Source organism: Equus przewalskii, chromosome 9, assembly GCF_037783145.1.
Source record: "Equus przewalskii isolate Varuska chromosome 9, EquPr2, whole genome shotgun sequence".
NCBI lineage: Eukaryota > Metazoa > Chordata > Mammalia > Perissodactyla > Equidae > Equus > Equus przewalskii.
The window spans coordinates 51,380,721-51,401,207 of NC_091839.1; the positions used below are offsets into that span (position 1 = coordinate 51,380,721).

The following is a 20,487-nucleotide window of genomic DNA, read 5'->3' on the forward strand; positions in this document are numbered from 1 at the left end:
TGGCCTGGCCAACTATTAGTTTCACTAAAGCTAATAGTTATTCAACTTAAACACAGTATTACAAAGTAGGTATAACAAAGCACTTGCCTAAATCCAACCTTAAGATTTTATCTATCATGAAAATATTCTTTTGAGACATTACATCTCAAAATAATCAATCCTTACACACATCAACAGATTAGTCCCTGAGTATGAATCAGATATTTTGCCAATAGGCAAAACTCCTAGGATTATTTTTAATGACTGGTGTTTCAAACAATGATTTTTGACTTGTCAAAGATATTCGGGGAAGTAGTCTAAAGGATAATTTATTTTTTAAAAATCTTAATTTCTACATCACTTACATAAAGAAACAACTTAGCCATGGTACTAAATAAGTTTAATATTTTATTACTGTTTTTGCTAGGTATTCTAAGGCATTTTTAAAATGGAAGAGGAAGGAAACTCTCTACCGTTTTTGAAAAGCACTTTAGTCAGACCACCCCCCTGGTGGCCCTAACACCTTAGAAATAAAGACAGTGAAGCCCATAAGGGTTAGGATCCTAGTCAAGGTGATCTGCACTGGAGACACTGCATTTTTGCTACCATTTTCCAAAGTATCTAACTGCCTCTACATTCTTAAAATATAAAGTGTGATTCTATGCCAAATGCTATCACAAATCTCACCAAAGTGTGCTCTGTTTCCCGTAGGCTTAAGCAAACTCAACTCTGACTAAAGCTCTTGAACTTCAGAAGATCATCTAACTATAGAAACGTATATGACATTTATTTTGTATTCTCACAACTTAAAACAGCGAGGACATTCAATATTATACTATACTACGAAACAATGATAATTAAAGGATAATCAAAGTCAAAATACTTAAAAAATAAATTTAAAAATTTGATGATCATAAATCAGAAGTCTTCAAGTATATGAGATAGAACACCCTCCAAAGTTAGTGTAGGGAAGAAAATTGCTGACCAGCATATGGAAAAGTATAGATCTACATTTTCACTCTACCAAGAAATCACCTGAGAAAGCTTTTTCATTTATTTATCAAGTAAACCTTCATTAAGACCCTAAAATATGCCAAGCACCATACTAAGCACTGGGGATGGAGACAGAACAAGAAAAATAAGATCCTATTCTCATTAAACTTACATCCTAGTAGCAAAACACAAGCAATAAACAAACAAGCAAAATATCAGATAACAATAAATGTTGTGGAGAAAATGTTACAGAGGGTTATAAGATAAAGATTGATTGGGTAACAACTTGAGATTGGATGGTCAGCGAAGGCCTCATTAAGGAAGTAATTTTTTAGCTGAGTTCAGCATAACAAGAAAGGATCTACCCACTCTAAGATTAGACAGACAAACATTTTCAGCACAGGGATGAGCATGTACAAAGACCCCCAAAACAGGCAGCAAGTTAGCGGGTTTGAGGAAGCGAGAAAAGTCCATGTGTCTGAAACAAAGTTAGCGAGGGCAACCATGACTTGTGGCCAGAAAGAAAGGTGGAGGCCAGATCACACAGAGCCAGGGCATGAGTTTGAACTTTTTGGAGGCAGAAAACCTGAATTTGGAAAATTTAGAACTATAGTAGTATTAACTATGCGTTTTAGTTATAAGAGTCTAGAATGAGATGATGAATTTCAATGAACAAACTCAGATGTACTACCAAATAGTCATTTGATTTGTTTTGTTTTCAACCTTGGGAAAGTAACCTGTGTTAAGCACATAGTCTTACAATCTCTAATTTCTTTCAAATATAATTAACTGATGAGAATGTTAGTGTGTGACAAGAAATAAAGCAAAGTTCAGCTTTAGTGCTGTCCCTCACTATGTGCTACGTGGGCATCTATAAGAGATTATGCCTTTTAAGGTTCCTCCAAGTTACACTAAATTTTTAATTTATCTGACCCTTATTTCAATCAAGACTGGTTTTCAAACTCTAAATTCCTATAAATCCCTCATGTTTCACTGTATTATAATTACTACTTTCCTTCTACCTCCCTGACTCTATCCTACGCTCCTTGATAGATAAAACGTTCATAATTATGAATACTTGCCAGGAAATGTTAGCCTCTCACTATATAATATATAGTTTAAAAGAAAACTACTTTTGAACCTTAGTGGTTCTTTAAAAAAACACAAAACAAAACTATACCTATTTGCTTTGCAGCCTGCAATATATCTTTTAAGTCTTCATTTACACTTTGCATTTCACTTGTCTCCAGTTTTTCATTCAAAAATTTTACTATCTTCTTCCACGTCAGGTCCAAACCTACAATTTGTTCATGAAGTTTAGACCGCTTCATCTGAAACAGCATAATAAAGAGACATATTGGTTAAAGGTTTTCTCAAATCCATTACTTATTGCATCTATTTTACATCCCATTATACAGCTTGGCACTACCCACAAGAATTCAAAATTGTATCTATTCACATCCAAATTTACAGCTCCCAGAAGGAGCTTTATTTAATGTGATTTAAAAGAATCTTATTTGTTTAAAAGATGTTTAATAAAAGTTTCCTTTTTCTTTTATCATTTTAATCACAATGAATACTCATCATGAAATTATTTTCATACAGCAAAGTAAAAAGCATAAAGTCCAACATCTAGATAATAACAATTGGTAACATCCCATGTACATCTTTTACACTTTTCTGCTTGTTTTTAACATAGCTTAGACCATATTGTATACAAGACCTTTATGCGATACTTTTTGATGAAAGGCATTTAAAGAAAATTAGATTCCTATGATGGGTTCACTATATTCAAATCAGCATTGCTTTCCTAATTATGATCCTAGAACAGGTTAGGCATCTAAGAGCTCTTATCTATCCACACTCTTTTCTTTCTTTTCCTCATTCTCAAGAACTGACCACAGAAAGCAATAAAAATTTTACTTTACACCACTGGCCTTGATCCATAGATTAAACTTCACGAAGCCTTCTGACCAAATGAAAAAGTAGTAGGTCAGATAAAAACTAATTTTACTCTTGGTTGTACTGATGATGCTGCATAATTCACTATTACTTCCCTGCCTCAGTTCTAACTTTTTTTTTTTTAAAGACTGGCACCTGAGCTAACATCTGTTGCCAATCTTTTTTTTCCCTTCTCCCCAAAGCCCCCCAGTACATAGTTGTATTTGCTGGTTGTAGGTCCTTCTAGTTGTGCTATGTGGGACGCTGCCTCGGCATGGCTTGAGGAGTGGTGCTAGGTCCACACCGAGGATCCGAACCAGTGAAATCCTCGGCTGTGGAAGTTGGGGTGCATGAACTTTTAATCAGTCAGCCAAGGGGCCAGCCCCCTCAGTTCTAATTTAAAACGGAGCTAATTAATCAAGATTTAGGGGGAGGAAAATGGGCAAATGTAGATATGAAATAAGACTGGCGACAAGTTGAATTAAATTGTTACAATGGGTCATAGGTACATAAAGGATCATCTTACTTTTCCCTCTGTTCTGTATATGTTGAAAATTTCCCAAGATAAAAAGCTGTATTAAAATGAGACTCGTTATATCTGCCACTTTCTTTCCTCAGGAAAAAAAGTTTAAAAGCCTACAAGAATGAATGAAATGAAATGAAATGGGAAAAGCATGTAGTCCTTACTCCCTTTCAAATTTTAAAATCTTCAGTTGTATCTCTAACATAAAATAACCTGTAAAGGACCTTAGTAGAGGAAATGTAGTAATTCAAGTTTAAGATACAATATTAATTAATTGTATAGATACATCCTTATCTTAATTGCTATGGAAAATGCAAAAGAGCTCCCATTGTAAAAAAGGTTAACTGTTTCATGTGTAGCAAAATTCTCTATCACTGTTAGAGGAAAAATCTATCTAAAGACTACTTCAAATCTTTTCTTCCTAGTAAGTGAAGCTATTAATTGTAAAATTGCATAAGGACTTCAAGCAATAAAATTCCAACCTACTAGGAAATGATGATAATATCCTACGATAGAGTCAAATAAGGAGTCAGTAAAGTGACTGCTGTTTTTTAAAAAACAGCATAGGGCCAGTTCCTTCATATATTATATTATACGGGTCATTCCTTCATATACACAGTTCATATACCTTCAAGCCTATAAAGTCCAGAACCAATTATAAGGACCAGAGAGATGTCAATTATGAGACCAGCCACTGAATTTAAGAGATTAATATTCATATTTCCCATATTATGGTACAGACGCTGTTTCTGGATTTGATAAAATTTTTACCAAAGACCTAAAAACTTAAATGATCCAGAGGCAAATTCTTGGATTAAATTACAAAAATACCTGTGGTAGGAACCTTAGCAAAAGAAAAATTAAAGAATTCAATATCATAATTCTGATTATTCTCTTTGACAATACAGTCATAAGTGCTTAAGATAAGTATTCCCATAGGAAACATCAGTATACCCATACCCCTTCTCAGTATAACACCAAACAAGATAAGACTTACTATTTTAAGCACACAGAATAGAGAAAAAGAATGTCAAATGTCTGCCTATATTCTATATTTACAATGGTTTTCATCTAAAAAAATTTACCTTTAAGTCAGCCACTTCTTCATTATAATTATCTTGTTTGGTGACATTTGAAAAGGAGCGCAGGGCTCCAGTGAGACGAGGTAGAGCCATCTATTATTCAATCAGTGATCCATACAATGAGAAACCTGAAACTGAAACAAAACAAGATGATATTTATCGTTGGGAGGAGGGGAGAGAGGTAATCAAACTCAACAAATTGACCTACACAAGAGAAAAAAGAAACCAACTAACTAAAATGCAATTGCTACCACTGTTGAAAAATTCTCCTGACACACTTTCTACCCATTAAGTTTTTTTTATAATGCACTGGCTATGGTTGGAGAAAGGAAAAGGAAACAAACAAAAAACACTTGTTTGTGGGTACTACTGTAATATTCCTTCAAAATGCGTTCTACAGACTCCCAAGTACAGGCTTCAAATACTGTAGTACTACTGCCACTAACATTGAGAGAGACGAAAGCACTTGCCCATCCTTTCCCTAATTTTGTTTTATGTTCACTGATTTCATCTCACACAATATTATCCCTTGCTTTCAGAGTCTCACGGCTTATTCTCTTCTTGAAATATAAGCATGTTTCCATTCAGAGGCATTTGCGTTAGTGCTTCCCTCTGCTTGGAACACTCTTCCTAAAGTTCCTGTAGCTAGCTCTTTGACACACAGGAATGTAAAAACCATTCTTGGGCTCGGGGTGACCAAACTAGTTTGCTGACCCCTGATATAGGTCATATTTTCTGACCAAAATAAAATTACATTAAAAATCAGAAACAAAAAACATAGATGACTACATTGCAGATCAATTAGGAAATAGTATGAAAAAGCAGTTGGATTCTCTACATCAAACTGAAGAATCTTATTCAGAAAAGTAAAATGATCCAATTTGCAAATGAATGCCCTAGAAGCTGACTTTAAACTACCCATTGGGAATGAATTTAGGAGAGCAATTCTGGAAACGAGATGACTCAGGGAATCACATCTGGATTTTTCTAAGACTGGATAATATACTTCTTGGAGCATTTGGAAGAAAAAAGGAAGCAGGAGTTAGTGGACAGCACAGAGCAGAGATCCTCAAACTTTAGTATGCATCAAAGTCACCTGGAAGGCTTCTCAAATTGCTGAGCCCCAAGACCCTACTATTCACCCTCAATTTTCTGATTCAGCAGATCAGATGGCACTGACATGGGGCATAAGAATTTTACTTTTCCAACAAGTTCTCAAGTGATGCAGCTGGTCATACTTTAAGAACCACCGTCTTAGAGGCAGTATCATTTATTCTTAAGTCACCATACAATTTTGTCTCAAATCAACAGTGACCAAGGAGTTCCCATCTATTAAGATTTCAGAGGCCAAAGTTTAGGTGCACAATCTGCTTCCTAGCAGCTTTTCTCAATCAGGGTCTGTGAGAGAATAAAGTCTTACTGAAAGTGAGTTGAAAGACTTTTTAGTCAAGTCTCGCAAGATGGAAGACAGTTAATATCACCCACAGAGGAGAACTAAGGGATACAACAATGCCTTAGGGCACTGGGGTTTAAACTGTCTACCTAAACTGAGACTGCAAAGACAGGCATTCTACTGATGATGACTGACATTAAAAGTCTTTAAAGAAAGGTCTTGACACTAAACTAAACAGATTCTGCCTTAGAACCTACCTTTTACCACACAAGTTAGTGCTTTCAAAAGGTTACATCAGAACAAGAGACTTATGATACACAGAAGGGTCTGCCTCAGGCATGGTCTTATGAACATAAATGGGGTACTTGAGAACACTACTTCCATAATTTTCACATATCTCACAGGAATCTCCTGAATCCCCCATCCCTCTCTAAAAAACACAAGGAGTAAGACTTCACTGATTTTTGTTCTAATTCACCACAAACCTAACAAATCCTAACAAAACAAGAAATAAACCTAACCTCTAAGAAGAGATCTAATAGTAGGGCCAGGTAATGATCCCACTGAGGCCAGTCTCATTGTTACACTAACAGGAAACTTTAAAGCTCCCTGAGTTCCCATCAAAATTATCAGCATTGGGGCCCACCCCGTGGCATAGTGGTTGGTTTCTACATACTCAGCTTTGGAGGCCTGGGTTTGGGGATTCAGATCCCAGGCGCAGACCTATTCCACTTATTGGCCACGCTGTGGCAGCATCCCACATACAAAATAGAGGAAGACTGACACTAATGTTAGCTCAGGGCGAATCTTCCTCAGTAAAATAATAATAATAATAATCAGCACGAATTATACTTGTCAAGAGAAGTAAATCATATTACTGGTTTTCTAATTTGGTTTCATCTGTTGTCTTCCTCAGGTTGAACAATCAACACTAAAAATGTAACAGCTCATTTGCTCATGATCATCTATAAATCATTTATTCACAAATATTTGAGTTTCTCCTATCTAGCCAGGAACTGTGCTAGGTACTGGGTATAAATAAGTTTTAAGAACTCTGTTCTTCAAAACTCATTGTAATTGTACCAGTAAAAAGATTAGCAACATTTATTTATTTATTTATCTATTTATTTTAGGAAGATTAGCCATAAGCTAACATCTGCCACCAATCCTCCTCTTTTTGCTGAAGAAGACCAGCCCTGAGCTAACATCTGTACCTGCCTTCCTCTACTTTATATGTGGAATGCCTGCCACAGCATGGCTTGACAAACGGTGTGTAGGTCCATACTTGGGATCTGAACTGGCAAACCCCGGACCACCAAAGCGGAGCATGTGAACTTAACTGGCGGACCAGCAGGCTGGCCCCCAAGATTACCAACATTTAAAGGTATCTGAAATGTATAGAAGTCAAATTGAGAAGACCCGGAGAGAAGGAGAAGCATGGAGGGATGGATGAGTGGAAGTGCAGATGTCTATAACATGGTGAAGCAGAAGGTGAATGGGGAGAGAAAACATGGTAAAGGGAGTTCCACCAAGACGACTCCTGTTTTCTTTAAGATCTGCTGAAACTGTTTAAAAGATGATGAGATGGAATTTTTGATGACAGAGGCAAAAGTTTGACCTCACTACCAACAACAGAGAGGAAACTAATTAACAAACCATAAAAGAATGTTTTGGGTAGCAATGAATGCTCCACTTATCCTGGAAACCATGAATTTAGAGTGGCAACAATCTGGCAAAGGAACAAAAGTTGGTATGACCTAGGGTTATGGCTTATAACACAGGGACAATCGGAGGACAGTGGGGCCTAAATGATGAGAGGGATTAAGTACTGGATTTGAGGTGCACATAAAAGGAAAAGATGATCAACTAGGAGGTCTTAAAGACATGTTATAATGTTCACAGTCAAAATTCCTGATTTCTAAGACTACGGTGAATACCCATTAAGATAAACTGGCCTACACTGCAATTGTTACCTCAGTAGTTTTTATTCCACATTTAGTATGGTCTACTAAATGACAAAAGTATAATGAAAAATTCCTTTAATAGGAAATATTAACACCTCAGAACAAATATAATTTCTAAGAGTGAAACCCTAAAAGCCTATTTTTTATTGGCCAGAAGTACCCATCTGTGACTATCTGAATGAATCTTTAGAGTGTTGATTAGATATAAGTACAGATAAAAAGAAAAGGTCTTGAATAAGTTAATTGCCCTTTTTAACATTCAAATAGGAAAGAAAAAAATCTGAGAAGAGTGTATTTCCCTTTGTGAAATTATATTAGCCAATAATCAATAATCTAGTGGGCTAGAATTCTAATACATATTATTCCGAAAATTGGTAAGATTTATTCTTCATATTCCACACCTATGTTTCTGAACTCTAAAAAAGGTCTGACTACTTGACAGTAATGTCAGGAAAATATAGTTAATGTATTTTTCACTATGAACAAATAACAGAATCTCCAGAACAGCCAAACTATATTTCCTAATGAGTATAAAGTCAGCAATTAGTTGCTGACAAGCATGGATACTAGAGAATTATTAGGGGAAAAAAAATGTCAAGTGATATAATGCAGGTAAAGGAAAAAAACACTGGAATAATGAAGTAGGTCATGAATGGACTAAAAACTAGAATTTGAGATTTCAATACTTAAGGGGCCAGCCCCGTAGCTGAGTGGTTACGTTTGTGTGCTCCGCTTCGGTGGCCTGGGGTTTCACAGGTTCGGATCCTAGGCGTGGACCTAGCACGGCTCATCAGGCTATGCTGAGGCAGCGTCTCAGATAGCACAGCCAGAAAGGCCTGCAACTAGAATATGTAACTATGTACTGGGGGGCTCTTTGGGGAGAAGAAGGAAAAGTGTTAGCTCAGGGCCAATCTTTAAAAAAGAAGATTTCAATACTTAAAATAGAACTATATGCCCACAACCCATATCTTGAAAAATAAACTAGAATATTTATATTTTACTTCACCTTTTAAAAAAATCGAGTTGTGATAGAGTTAACACTGTCAAGATCAGAATTCAGAAAGACATCAGCCTTAATAGACATTATACATATAATCCTCTATTATGCCATTTCAAAAAAAGGTGATTTTTCATGGTATATCCTAAAGAGAATTTTTACCTTTTATTCCTTCTTACATTGCATCTTACTGCCATCAACTGGTTAGTGCAGCAGAGTCACATCACAGGCACATTTAATTATTTGAATCAATCAAACACAATAAGCCAAATAAAAGCTGTAGACAGACAAAAACAGTAATACTGGAGATTCTGCCCACTATTTTACATACTGAACACTTGCTCCAGAGTGAATGGGGGATGAGCAACAAGAATATGATGCTCCCTTAGTCTGTTTCAATCACCACATGCATCTCAAACTGTGAGCATCTTGTTGCATTGCACGACTCCAATGTTTAAAACTATGCTCCCTTTTTTAAAAAAATACACAACATGGCCATTCAACACAAGCCAACTTTTTCACCTGGTTCATCTGAGGAAACCGTGATATCTTCCAAGTCTGGAGGAAAAACACAGCTATGTACAACATATTGAGAAACAATATGTTGCGACAACCTAGTGTCCAAATAAGGGATTTTCGAGGGTAATTTTAACTATTCATAATTTCCACCCAACAAGTTCACTTTAGATTCTAACTCATTCTTAAGCAAGAAGCAACTGCTCTTGAATAGTTTCCAACCAAATTAGGAAAGAGACTTGGAGCACAGAGAACAGAGAAAGCAAGGGAAAGATCATTAAATACATACAAACACACTTTTTAGATAAACCCAAATATATAGTCATACATCACTTAACAATGGGACTATGTTGTGAGAAATGGTCGCGAGGGGAGGAGACCTAGACAGGCTCATAACTATAAACTGAATAGTCTTTATAATCACAGAAGACCCCCATAGTTACATTAATTTTCCTTGTAACAAAGGATAAGAAAAATTTTTCTTTAAAAATGCCCTCAGGAAAACAAGTGGCTAGAATAACATATCGGCACCAGATGAGAACAAGCACAGTCAGAAAGAACACCCCACAAGGATCAAACAAGCCCGCATATTACTGAGCAGTCATATTTTAATTCTCCCACACTGGCCTAGTGAAAGAGGTCCCGGTCCAGATTACTTGAGAAAGGCAAAATTCTCATTCCACACTAATCTATGGGCCTCTGGAAGACAGATCCAAGGAATTTATACCTGCCCCTTAATAAACCCTGAAAAGATTAATTTGAATTGAAACCGTGACTACCTCCTCCTCTCAAGAGGCACCCTCAGACACCAAACCAAAACTCTAGTGACGCTCTGGAACCAGCCTTAGCTGTTCAAAGAGAAAGGGTTTTCCTGACCTTACACTTGTTCCTCTATCACAATTATATGGAGCACCATTACCCGAACATGAGCTCTGCAACTGGTGACCTTTCAGAAATCTGATTCAAGTGTTTACACCCAAACTCCAAAGCCAAAAACTATCTATCAAAGGACATGATGGCCTTAATCTTTACTTATTGTTTTGTGCACAGTAGAGGAAATTCTTAAATAGCCCTAACACTGACACTATGTAAAAGATGATGGCATATACTTGGCAATACGGGATGAAATCACTACCCTTCTCTCTCAAGTAGAGAAAAATCAGACGCTAAAATCAGGACTCAAATGAATTTTACATGGTAAACAAGAAATGTAAAAACACAAAAGTGAATTACTAACTCACTGGGACTGTGAATTAGAACAAATATATAGAAATAAGAATTCTATTGTGCTACTATATTGTATTTAATACATGCTTTACTTAATCCTTCTGAAAAAATGTACGGACATGACCATCATTTAACATTCTGGTCTGAACTGTTTGCTTCAATACTTATGAGAAAAAACTTAATTACTTATAAAAACAGGGTACTCTTGCCCTTTATATCTGTCAGAAACGCAGCCTGCCAAATACAGCTCACCGGGACGTCTTCTGTGCCTTGCTCTGAGCTGAACTGTCTGCCCTCTCACACTCCATCCTCTGCTATCCACAGCTTCCTCAACCGAAGAGCTGTTTGAAAGGGTCAGGCCCAGATTTCTCCCTCTTCCTTTAGTCTAACTTCTAAGCCATTTTCCTTAGAAACAAACTATACCTATTCCAACTGAGGAAAACAACAGGTTTCATCAATGACACCTCCCACCTTTTTTAAAATTTAATTACTGAAAAGAAATATCATGCTTCGAAAAGCACCATATTAGGAAGATATTTTAAAATTTCACTTTCTCTTGTGCTTTGAAAATTACAGCATTTGATTTTATCAATTTTTTAAATAGTAATGTCATTTCTCTAAAGATCGCTGGTTAATTTTTACTGTGAAGATATTAGGAAAATCAATTTTTGTTGACATTTTAATAAAAATGACATCTGCATAGGCTGAACAATATTTTTCGATGTTTAATAAAAATTTCCATGTAAGTATAGACCATAAAATAACTGATCACTAAGTACTGGATGTTCCTTTCTGATCTTAAAGGCAAAAAACTATCTGTATTGCGTAATGTCAATAAGTTACCAAATTTAAGCATTCCTTTTCATATGAGTGACTTCTACTTGAAGACACTTTCACCCTACTTCAAGTCTTCTCTTCACCACACTAATCAGTTCCACTTCTTTCCATCAACTCCCTCATTATGCCTTAGTTTACATCCTGTCACACAGAAGTATGTAGAAATATGCATGATAACTATACACACCAGCTTCAAAGTAGTGGAATGAAGGGGAGGGGAGAAAAAGTGACAAAAAGAAAAACAAATTTAGCAGTATTTTTTAGAAGAGAAACACCTGAAGCAAATAAGGTAAAAATTAATACTAATTAAATCTGCATCACGAGTTCATCAGTGTTTGTTACATTATTTCCCGAAATTCCCCATATTATTGAATTATTCCATTATTAAAAGTTTTAAATAAACACAGGAGGCTAATAAGAGATGGTAAGTTGTGAAAGCATCAAAATGAGTGTCTGGTAAATTGCAGGATCTGAAAATTCTCAGGCTTATGACAGACTGAACATCTGAACACTGAACATCTGGGTGCTCTTTTAATATTTCCACCCATAAGGTGCTTCAATTCCATTTAACCCAAATCAATTCTTCCATTTCATTGGCAATTCTGCCCATCGAGAGTCCATTCTCTACACTCCTTAGCATAAAAGAAGGAAGCAGATTAAGTAAACTCATTTTCTCTTTTTTAACATGCTAGCACTTGCCTCTAGAAACAGACTGATGAATATAACTTAAAAATTGTTCTTGCGAACCCTAACGTTTCTTCAAGGATATGCTCCCAGTTCTTACAAATTCTCTTTTCTTTTATTTGTCCTTGGTTTGTATACTCTCTTTCCATGTTCAATTTCATATTCTTTTAAAATATCCAGGCACAGCAACATCAGTTACTTGAGATACCTCCCTCTTCTTGATCATCAGTTAGGTGTGACTACACCATCAGGATTACATTTTCAAGAGACCCAAATTCTGACAGTTTACCTTTTGTTTATATTCTTAGACTAAGAATCATCCAAACCTTTCCTCTAAATTACAGTTGCTAGATTTAGCCAATAAATATTTAGAATGCAGAGTTAAATTTGAATTTCAGGTAAACAACAAGTAATTTTCTTAGTATAAGTATGTCCCACGCAAGTATGTCCCAAATATTGTATGAGGCCTATTATACTAAGAAATTATTTGTTGTTTACCTGAAGTTCAAATTCAACTCTGCATTCTGTATTTTAATTGGCAACCCTACTCTGAATATTTAAAAATCTGACTTCACTCTTCAGCAAATTTTGTATTTTCTTAAGCTAAGGGTAACAGTTCCTAACAGGTCTTCAAATTTTTGAAATAGCTACCAACTTTTTAAAAATTTAAATGGGATAAATGAACACAAAGTAAAAGATGAGAAATGTCCATAGTGGTGACACACCTTAAGAGACAATTTGTAAGGGCAGCTGCAAAGACTTGAGAAACACAGGTCCACCAAGGTGAGAAAGGAAACTTCAAGATGGTGCTTTAACCAAGGAAGGCTGAAACCTAATCAATTCTCAGAACCATCTGAAAATGCAGGTGTTAACCAAAATGTTCTTTATCCTGGGGCCGGCGGGGTGGCGCAGCGGTTGAGTTTCCACCTTCTACTTCAGCGGCCCAGGGTTCGCCAGTTCGGATTCCGGGTGCGGACATGGCAGCGCTTGGCAAGCCATGCTGTGGTAGGCTCCCACATATAAAGGAGAGGAAGATGGGCACGGATGTTAGCTCAGGGCCAGTCTTCCTTGGCAAAAAGAGGAGGATTGGCAGCAGATGTTAGCTTAGGGATAATCTTCCTCAAAAAAAAAAAATCAAAAAAAAAAAATGTTCTTTATCCTACTTTTTATCAGCACTGATAAAAAAATATACTGCATCTGGTGAACTTTTATTCATTCATTGATTAATTCTTTCAAGAAAAATTTATTCAGTGGGGAGACAGTGATAAGAGTTGCTGGAGTGAAACTGTCTCCTCTCTCATTAGTAATATTTTCTCTATTGGATCATTTCCAAAGCCTAACAATATGCCGTAGCAGTTCCCACATTTAAAAACCTCTGCTGACTCCACAGCCCTCTTCAACACCCCACTTTTCTGCTCCCTCCCTACCTACAGCGAAAACTCTCATGCAGTCAGGCTTCTACCTCCACTGTTCTACCAAAAGAGCTATTAAGGTCACAAACAACTTCAATATTGCCATCCTCAATGTTTCTTCTCAGTACTTGTTTGATCCCTGTCAGGAGTTTTTGACCCAGCCCTTCTAGATACAGTTGCTTCACTTGACTTCTAGAACACCAATATTTCTTGGTTTTTCTCCCACATAACTGGCACTTTCCTCTCTTGTTGGTTCCTCCTCATCCAACCAGCCTTTAAACATTGTTGTACCCCTGAGCTCAGCGCTTAGACCTTTTCTCTAGCTACACTCTTCCCCAGGGGATCCTATTCAGTCCCATGGCTTTAAGTATCATTTATATTCTGACAAACACCAAATTCTTATCTCCATCCTGCACATCTCATCTGTACCCCAGATTTCTGTACCCACTGCCTCTTCCACATCTCCACTTGGATGTCTAAGAGCTGGCACAAACTTAAAAATATCAAAATTGATCTCCCACTGCAAACCTCCTGCTGTGTGGTCCACCTCACTTTAGTAAGTCACAACTCCATTCCGCCTGTTGCCCAGGCCAGAAGACTTGGAGTTATGCTTTACTCCATTCAATTTATCAGCAAATTCTCCCAACTCTATCTTCAAAATATATCCAGAATCTGACCACTTATCATCTCTTCCCTGGATTATTGCAAGGGCTTTTCTAGTATCCCTGCTTTCACCTTCACTCCCTAACAATCTAGTTTACACATTAAACAAGAATGATTCTTTCTAAAACGAGTAACATTGTGGCTCTCCTCTGCTCAAAACCCTCCAAACGTTTCCCATATCTCTGAGTAACCTTCAAAAGCCCCAAGGAACCTGGCTTTCTCCTACTTTTTGACTCAATCTCCTGTAACTCTACTCCCTGCTCACTCTGGGGCATCCATATTAGCATTCCTTCCAGTGATATAACTACACCAAGCAGATCGCTCTGCATGAACATTCTTCCTCTAGATGCCACACAGGTAGCACCCCATTTCCTTCAGGTCTTTGCTCAAATGTCTCTTTACCAGAGAAGCCTTCTCTGACCACTCTTATCTAAAAAAGCACCCCCCTTCCTTGATCCTTCTCTTGCACCCAACCCACTTTACTTCATGGCACCTATCGCACAACACATGTTTTCCTTATTTGTTGTCAACTTCATCCAAGAGAATACAAGCGCCGTGAGGGTGGGAACTCTGCTTTGTTCACTGCAGTGTCCACAGCACCTAAAACACTGCCTGGGGCAAAGCAGGTTCTCACTTAGTATTCATATAATGGCTGGCTGGATGGATGACCAGAAGGATAAAGGGTGGTCAAAGTTGCCACAAAAAAGAGGCAGAAGCATTTACAGGTCTGGATTCCTATGCATTTATTTTTTTAATACTTATATCATCTTTATTTCAAGACCTCAAAAACATACTTTCACAGAAATTAGTTTATTTAATTTATTTCAGCCCTTAAGAAGATAAGATGCTTTACAAAATAATAAGTTTACTCAAACACAAAAGAAATCAAAATCTAATGTCATTTATTCAACTCATGATGCCATTCTTCTCAAAGAACTTACATACGCAGAAATTTAATTCTAAAATTATCTAAGCATTTTCTAAATCTCAAGCTAACAAAGCTAAAGCAGAAAAGCAAAAGCAAGGGTAAAAGAAAAGTTGATAGTTGCTAGAAACCCTAGAGTAGGAGTGGACTCACAAGGAAAATCATAGAAGAATGTAGAACAGGTTTCACTCATTTAACTAATATTTCTACTACATACTGGACACCAGGCTGGGTAGACCATGGTAAGCAAAATCAATCTGGCACCTTCCCTCATGAAGCTCACAGTCTGATGGGGAAGACAAGCAAATTAAACAAGCTACCTAATGCAAAATAAGACTGCTATAAAAGCGGGCAGTAAAGAGTGTTACTGTAACACAGAGCAAGTGCCTCTAGCCTAACAAGAAAGGAGGTCAGGAAGGAGAAGCAGCTTTCTAGTATTGAGACTTCAAAGATGAAGAGTTAGCCAGGCAAAGAGGGCAATACATTCCAGCTGAAGAGTGAGAACATTTCACATTCAAGGAACTGAAAAAGATGACTGGAGTGTGGTGGTCAAGGAGTAACGTGACAAGAGACGGAGCTGGAGAGAGAGGTAGGAATAAGTTACAAAGGACCTTATAAGTCATGTTGTTTAGAAATTATTCTAATAGTAAAAGAAATCTGCAAGAGAGTTTTTGACTTGAGCTGTGTTTACTAAGGATTAGTAAGACTGCAGTGAAGGCAGTGGACCACAGGAAGGCAAGACTGGAAGAGGAAAGATAACAGAAGGTTGTTGAAACAATCCAGATGAAAGATGAAGAGAAGACGGGTTGCTGGATTGAAGTAAGGAGAGAGGTCTGGTTTCAAGATACAAGTAATCATTATGAAATAGGAAGAGTTAAATTTGCTAACTTCAGGTGACATTACGGCCATAGATAGTATTTTTCCCTTAAAGAGTCAGAAAGAAATCAGTACTTAGTGAACCTTCTTTAAAGGAATAATTACTTAAAGCAAGTCTCATTTTACTCGAAAAACATGCACCCTGGGAAAGATGTATTGAAATTACTTTTGCAAATTGAACACCACCCTCATATTAATTTCTTCTTATATATCATTTATGTAGAATTTTATAATTAAGTTTCTTATTTCAAGATGAAGGCATATTTATTTCTATTTATAAATAAAAGCAGTTTTTAACATTTTTATATTGTTCCATCTGACTAGCATGCTTGGCATTCCATTCACTCTAAAATAAAGGATTTTTCCTAAAAAGATAAATTGTTTCATCAGTAAGCATGGATTACTTCTCTTGGAATGGAATATAAACTTTCCTCTGTCAAATTCATGTCATGTCTCTTAGCTACACACAAGTGAGTAACTTGCTAGTGACTGACTTAATTTCAAAAGACCTAGCAAGTCTTTGAAAATGCAGGAAAACATTAGCAACTGTCTCCTTTACTCCATAATCCTGAGATGAACTACCTTCCTTCTTTTGAAGTTCTGGTTTAAGAGAATAAATATTATCCAAAATTTAAGAGACTCTTGAATTCCTATGGTTTAATGTAGAAATGATCAACATGAAACAATATGAAGTGCTTGTATTGGAAAAACTGGGGAGGTGCTTGAAAATAGACATTTCCAGACACCAGCCCAAGAAAGTTTGATTCAGTAGTTTGACACTCTTTTGTTTAGTCATTAAATAAGTAGGTGTAAACTTTCTCTTCTTCAAATACAGTATTTTTTGGCAATTATCTCATTAAAACATATCCTGAGAATGCTTACTGTTACTTGTAAGTTTCTTACAGATTACTAGGTTTTTTAATTATGTATCTTCCCAAATTCCACCCTAATTTTCCGTGTCACTTCAAACCCTTAATAATGAACACAATTCCTAAGAAGTCTCTTTGAAGAGTGAATCACAGAGGTAAAGGAAGACTAGCCCAAAACTCCAAAACTGGGACAATAAATGGGAATCTATCTTAATTTATTTGTAAGAGTTAGTCTATTCAAAGAACAATGAGGAGAGGCAGAATCATATAGTAGGAAGAAGTAGAATAACAATAAAGAGAAATGAGTTCAGATGCCAATTTTTGTTTGTTGGAAGAAAATCAGTTAACTTCTTTATCAATTTTCTGATCAATAAAATAAAAAGGGATTACAAAGTGATTTTTTTATGTCCCTTTCAAGTCTAATACTCTGATTAAATCAGAATACTCAAACATGAACTAAATTGCATTAACTTTGAATTAAGAATTAGAGTTTCAAAAATAAGTTAAGATGACCTGGAAGACAGATTATCATAGCCAACGGATAGCAGAAAAATGACACTGAACACACAGTAGACATACTCACACATACTCATTCATCTACATGCAAAATAGAAGATTTAAGATGATATATGTTGAATGAATGAACATTTATATAGGGTCTGTCTACTATGTGCCAGGTATTATACTAGGCAAAAGATACAAGATAAAAGATCCAGTCCCTATTTTAAGTAACTTAACAGTATAATGTAGGAGATAGACACATAATGTCTGCCTTCTGATGGTTACTAAATACATATTAGATACCTTACTCTCTCCTCTTTGGTAATTATGCACTTTTTCTTTCCATAAATGTTTGAGCTTGCTAAAATTCTGACTTCAGGCAGATATCTTCTCAAAGTTGAAAAACTGTGCCACATTCTATCAAGATATATTTTGGGAGCCAGCCCCACATCTGAGTGGTTAAAGTTCAGCATGCTCCACTTCAGCAGCCTGGGTTTGCAGGTTTGGATCCTGGGCATGGACCTACTCCACCCATCAGCCATGCTGTGGAGGCAGCCCAACCCATATACAAAATAGAGGAAGATGGCACAAATGTTAGCACAAATCTTCCTCACCAAAAAAAAAGAAGACATATTTTGTACTGAAAGGCCTTAGCTAACTATCTCCCCAGGGGAAGTGCAATGGGGCAATAAATTTACTTCACTCAATAAGTACCAGACACGTTCCTGATGAACATGCTTTGTGCATAGAATTCTTATGAATTACAAGTTATTAACACACAGATCAATCAGACCAATGTAAAAACTAGAAACACAGTCTTTTTTTCAGGCAGAAACTGATTTCCAATTGTGAACTTTATATTTCAGCTAACTTTGCAGAAAGAAAAATTCACTCTTCTTAACTGGCAATACGCTGGCATGTATACTATCTTTTTGATCAAAGGCAAAATTAAGTCACGCTGTTCAAGGAAAATAATCTGCTCCTCTTTCAATGCCAGTTATGTATAAACATTGACAATAACTTATTCTTCCAAAAAGCCTTGCTTTGATCAACTTAGAGATCTACCGCATGAAGAGGAACCCTGGTCAAGAATCTCTATTAAAAGGATGCTGAACTATAGAAAGTGTCATAAGCACAGGCACTGTGTCTCTCTTAATTTCCTAGACTTAGCAGGGTGCCCGGCACATTTGAAGACATGAATGAATGAATGACAAAAGAAAACTGTTCAGAAGGGATCAAGAAGGCAAAGTCACGAAAAATTAATTCACTCAAATAAGATTATTTAGCCTACACTTAACTGGCATCTCTAAGGAGCATTTTTCCCATGCAAGACTATTATTATAACCATTATTAAAATAAAAGATTTATGACCAGGCGCATAATCCAAGGAGAATCCAAAGCTGAATTCTCAACTTCTGAAAACACTTTGAACTTCAGAAAATGATTTCAATCTATCAAACATGAAATATGGTGAAAGAGATATAACTATTCAATCTAACCTTACTAGAAACAGAAAGACAGAAAAGAGGATTACTAGTTTGAGACGCACACGTGATACCATTCATATCAAACTTTTAGCTACTGCTAAAATTATGCTTCTTTTAAACCAAAAGATAGCAAAATACATGAACACACTGCATTGGATGAATAGGCTAATTTATAAGTCTATTTAAAACAACCGCCCATGTACCCACACCTCCCTGAGGCGCCGTACACACACATTTACTTATTTCAAAATGACATTCTAGACTCCTCGATTGCTAAATTCACCCACAAATCACCATGGTCAACTCCCTATCCAGTCTATCCACTTTTCAGTGTGGGAATAAAAAATACAATGAAGCAGACTTCTCTCCCAAAAGCTAGGTGAAAAAAACGAAAAACTTACCACAGCTTTGTAATGGGAACAAAACTAACGAAAACTACCCACACACAGGAAAGAAAAGCACCCCATCTGTCATCACGTTGTGGCCTAACCCTGGGCAAATTGTGCCTCGAGTTCATTTCTGATCCCTACCCCCACCGACAAATTCCAGGAATGGGTCGAGACTGTCGGAGACTGGGCAAGTCCTCAGGCCCGAAGAGGGATGACAGCTCCGGGCTTGCCTCCGGGGCCGAACAAGAATCGCCCTAGGGACGAGCCCGGTCATGTCACCCGCCCCGCAGGTCCCGCCTCCCGCCAGTCTCCCCGGGCCCGGCGCCCCTTCGCCTCTTCCCACCTCCACCTCCTCACCTCTCGGCCCGGCTCACGAGCTCCCCATCACACTCCGTCGGCTCCTGCCTCAGCGCCTCCCTCCCTTTCGCTTTTATTTTCACTTCCCACGCTGGGTCGGGAGCGGAGGGCAGGGCTGAGGATGCCAGCGGACAGCTGCGCCGCGCGCCCTCGTCCGCGCCCCACGCCAGCGCTTGCTGGGGTCACTACTAGTCCCAGGCACGGCGCCCAGAGACCGCCCGACCGCCAGACAGACCCACAGAGCCGGCGAGGAGAGAGGGGGCGGATCAGGCGCGGATGACACGTCACCGGCCGCCGCGGCGCCAACGTCGGCACGTCGGCTCCCTGAGGCCCCGCCCCCTCGCGTGCGCGCGCCGCCGCCCCGCCTCCTACCCGCGGAGCTCGGAGAAGGACCAGCCCCGCGGCGAGGGCGCGCGGTCGGACGGGCGCAGGTGCGAGTGCACGTGCTCCCGGGACTCCGTGATCGATGGACGCCCCAACCTGGCCGGGGGTGCCGCCTCCAGCTCACTATCTAGGGGTCTTTCCCTGCAGTTACTTGAGTGGACTGCATCTCGTCCCCGCCCTCCTCCATAAGGTGAAGACGGGGAGGAAGTAATTCCTATTAAAGGTAAAGGAGAGAGGAGCGGTGCGTATGTGTCTTGAAGCCTAGTAGAACTGTGTTTTATAGAGATGTAGCAAACACTGATCCAGTCATATGCTCCACTGGCCAAACCACATCTGCAGTACTGTGTTCAGTTCTAGACTGAGCACTTTAAGAAGACCTCAAAGAAGTTGGAATTATTTCAGAGAATGGCAAAATGATGAAGAAAAGTCAAAAGCATGACAAATGAAGAAGTACTGATTGAACTTGGAAGGATTCTCATAGAAGAGAG

The 20,487-nt window shown here is 37.9% G+C and overlaps 1 protein-coding gene across 1 annotated transcript in view; it reads right to left on the bottom strand.

The window, feature by feature from the left end:
* Positions 1–19,954, bottom strand: part of ASCC3 (activating signal cointegrator 1 complex subunit 3) — a 320,801-nt gene extending 300,847 nt beyond the window's left edge. The window contains exons 1-3 of the mRNA XM_008516619.2: positions 19,616–19,954; positions 4,522–4,652; positions 2,153–2,303 (exon numbers count right to left, since the gene is read on the bottom strand). Of these exons, the coding sequence (XP_008514841.1) occupies positions 2,153–2,303; positions 4,522–4,611 (241 nt within the window). The 5' untranslated portion in view covers positions 4,612–4,652; positions 19,616–19,954. The remainder of the gene's footprint in view (positions 1–2,152; positions 2,304–4,521; positions 4,653–19,615) is intronic.
* Positions 19,955–20,487: the final 533 nt, after the last annotated feature.